The following is a 3,448-nucleotide window of genomic DNA, read 5'->3' on the forward strand; positions in this document are numbered from 1 at the left end:
GGTCAGTCGCACTTTTAAACACATTTTAGTTTTGCTATTGAAAATCTACAAACTCCTACTCTAATTACATAGAGCAGCAGCAAGAAGCGCGTGAGGTTGTCATGGCAACCAGATACACTGCAAGCGAATTACTATTTATTTATTTTGCCACCGTTTGCCACACTAAACTTAGCAATAAACACGTTGAAAATAATACACAATAAACATGTCTTTCAAAACGATCTCAAATTAGGCTTTTATTAAGCAAATTAAGGAGTGAATTACTCATCCACTGTTTAATATTATTATTACATATAACTATTAATATAACTGATTAAGTAGTCAAACTCATTCCATATCAGCAGAATAGTGTGGTACAGAAAGTCTATTTCCATAAAACAGGTTCTGAATGAATTATGTTACTGATACCTAATGGTCAAAAGCAATAGCAAAAGTAATAGGTCAATATTAATAAATTGCATACAAAGATTTTGAATAGCTAGGTTGGCTTGTACACTATATTAACAAAAGTATTGGGACACCCCCTTATGAACAGGTTTAACTACTTTAGTAATTTCAAATTTTTAGCAAAAAAAAAAAAAAACATATGAGGGATTCTATAATTGCAGGTACATTTGGTGTCCGAAGTCATCATTTTTTTCTGCTTTTTTCAAATTGTTATATTTTTAATTATTTTAATACTGTCTTACTCATTGTTATGAATTACAAGATGTTACAGTCCATAACAATATAATTTTTTTGCAAAAAATGTCTTAAATAGCTGAAAATCATGATTTCTTGTTGTCCGAATTAGTCAGTGCATTTTTTCCATCATGTATCATTGTGTAATCAAAATATTTTATTGTACTTTTCTTTTTGTAATATTTCACTCATTTTATTTATAAAAGCCCTCAAGAGTAATTTTCCTAATTCTATTTTTTATTTTAACTTTTTTTCTTATAATAATGTGTGTCCGTAAATCTTGCGTCAACTCTGTTACCGTACCATACTTTGTCTTTAAATTAGTGGAATTATCTCCCACAACTATGTAAAATACAGGAAATGATGTCACTTTCCCTCACTGTTAAGATCTGAAGCACTGAAAAGTCTATGCGCTCTCTCTAAGAAAATATTTTAATCTAAAAAGTTCTTACATCAAGAGTTATTTTATAAAGTGTCAAATCTGTTACCACGATATCAAAAGGAACAGATTTTTTTCATTGATCACACTTTGTGTTATTTAAAAGTATCTGAATCATGATTTCATTAGTGCCATGTGCTCTTAGCATTTATGCTAGCAAGTAGAGTTTTTGGCAAAAATGTAAGAAAATGGTCAATTCTGTTACTGTCAAACTCTGATTTCAAGGTAGAGTGACAATGCTGACAATGCGGTAACAGAGTTGACAGTCCATCGGACAATTCTGTAAATTATGTTACTTTACAGTTCTATTACTTAAAGGGTCAACTCTGTTTATGAACTATTTTCACAAAAAAACAATTAAATTGTTTAAAATTTAATAAACATTATTTATTTATTTATTAATTATAAAATGTATTTTGCACCCTTATAATATTTCAACAACATTTCTTTTTTTAACTGGATATTGTATACTATATAATACATTTTCAGATAAGAAAAATATTTGCTATATATATATATATACAGTATATATATCTCAATAAGATACTGAAAAAAAAACTATTAGTGAAAAGGGTTTTTTCTTAACTTTCTGCAATGCCAAATGTATCTCCAATTATGGAATCACCCATATAATGCTATTTGTTTGCTAATTAGAATTGTGTGCTTCTAATTTTATACCAGTAGTTCGAACAATTAACATGAGATATAATTTGTTTTGGGTAAATCTAATGGGCTGTCTTTGGTCTCATTAATCAATTATTTGTTCCACAGCAAATCATTTTGGCTGAGCGCAAAATCTATTTTATGTTACTTTAATGCTGTATGTCAGAGCAAATTGCTTAGGAACTTTTATGATGGCTGTTGTTGTTTATTAAATATTATTATTCAATAAAAAATATTTTAGATAAATAATAGTAGTATTTAATTATAGTATTTAGTATTGGAAAATGTGTGTGTGTGTTTGTGATGTCGATTTTAGTTACATTCTTCTGCCTTTAGATGGAAACAAGATACTTTTTTTGGAGTCAGCAGTAATGACTTTTATATTGAAAGAGACTGAGACAGGGTTGTAAGCAAGGAAGTTATTTTTACTTTCAACTACAGCTTGTAAGATGCAGCCAAAAAATGCACTGAGCAGCGCTGTCATCAGAAATCCCCCTTAGCAGATGAAAGGATAGTACGACAAAGATATCTCTTTCCTCAGCCGACAATGAAACTGTTTTATTGTGAATATGATATTGATCTGAAGAATGAATGCTGTATCAGATGCAGGTGATCACACTCGTTAAGTCCATCTCTCTCTCACAATACTCTACTCTACATAATACAGTGAGCTTTTAATGCAGTAATACAATAAGCTTTCAATGAAGCAGCTCAATGTTCCTTCGTTACTTGGGCTCAGCTCTTAAACTGACAACTTAAGATTTGAATCAGTGGTGGAAGGAAGTAGCTCTGCACAAAACAGTTGTAGCGTCTGGAACACTCCAACACACAATATATATTTTGTTAGCTAGATTTCACAAATACTTTTTAAAGACACTCAGTTGTTGTTTCTTGTGTATTTACACACTCGTGCCATCAAACTGTTGCATAAACGCAGTATAGGGACCAACTCTCACTATTAACTAGTTGCATAATAGCATGCCTTTTATTAACATATTGGCTGTTTATTAGTACTTATAAAGCACATATTCTGCATGACTATATTCTACATCCCTAATCCTACCCAATACCTAAACTTAACAATTACCTTACTAACTATTAATAAGCAGCAAATTAGGAGTTTATTGAGGCAAAAGTCATAGTTAATGGTTTGTTAAAAGCAAGGCAAGAATTGGACCTTAAAATAAAGTGTGACCTAATTAATAAACTAAGAAAAAGAGCACAATATCTTAAGAGCCCAAGTTTGTGTTACTTGTCCAGATGGAGACGAAAGACTTGTCAATGTAAAGAACATGTAAGAGTAGTCACAGAAAGACTGACAATCCCTTTGAGGAGCTACAGAGTTCAAGAAGAAAATGTTCACCAGTCAGCCATATAAAGAGCTCTTCATAACACCTGTATGGAAGGATGCCACAAAAGAAGCCACTCAAAAAGAGCCCTGTGGAAACATGCCTGTAGTTTGCTGCTATAGTGACCCAGGTGCAATGTGGATAGTCATACGATTGATATTATATATTTGTGCGTGTGTGTGTGTGTGTGTGTGTGTGTGTCATAAATAGGCAAGCAATTATTAATAATTAAATATGTTTACCTTCAGATTCCTGGGAAAAACAGTCTCATCCTTTCACGCAGAAAGAATATGGGAAACGGGAACTATACCTCTCT

General features: G+C 31.6%; 1 protein-coding gene across 1 annotated transcript in view; it reads left to right on the plus strand.

The window, feature by feature from the left end:
- gbe1a (glucan (1,4-alpha-), branching enzyme 1a) overlaps positions 1–3,448 on the plus strand; it is a 158,884-nt gene that overhangs the window by 32,130 nt on the left and 123,306 nt on the right. Inside the window, exon 3 of the mRNA XM_016240088.1 lies at positions 3,381–3,439. Coding sequence (XP_016095574.1) covers positions 3,381–3,439 — 59 coding nt within the window. The remainder of the gene's footprint in view (positions 1–3,380; positions 3,440–3,448) is intronic.

This window comes from Sinocyclocheilus grahami, unplaced genomic scaffold (assembly GCF_001515645.1).
Source record: "Sinocyclocheilus grahami isolate Dianchi unplaced genomic scaffold, SAMN03320097.WGS_v1.1 scaffold581.1, whole genome shotgun sequence".
Lineage (NCBI taxonomy): Eukaryota > Metazoa > Chordata > Actinopteri > Cypriniformes > Cyprinidae > Sinocyclocheilus > Sinocyclocheilus grahami.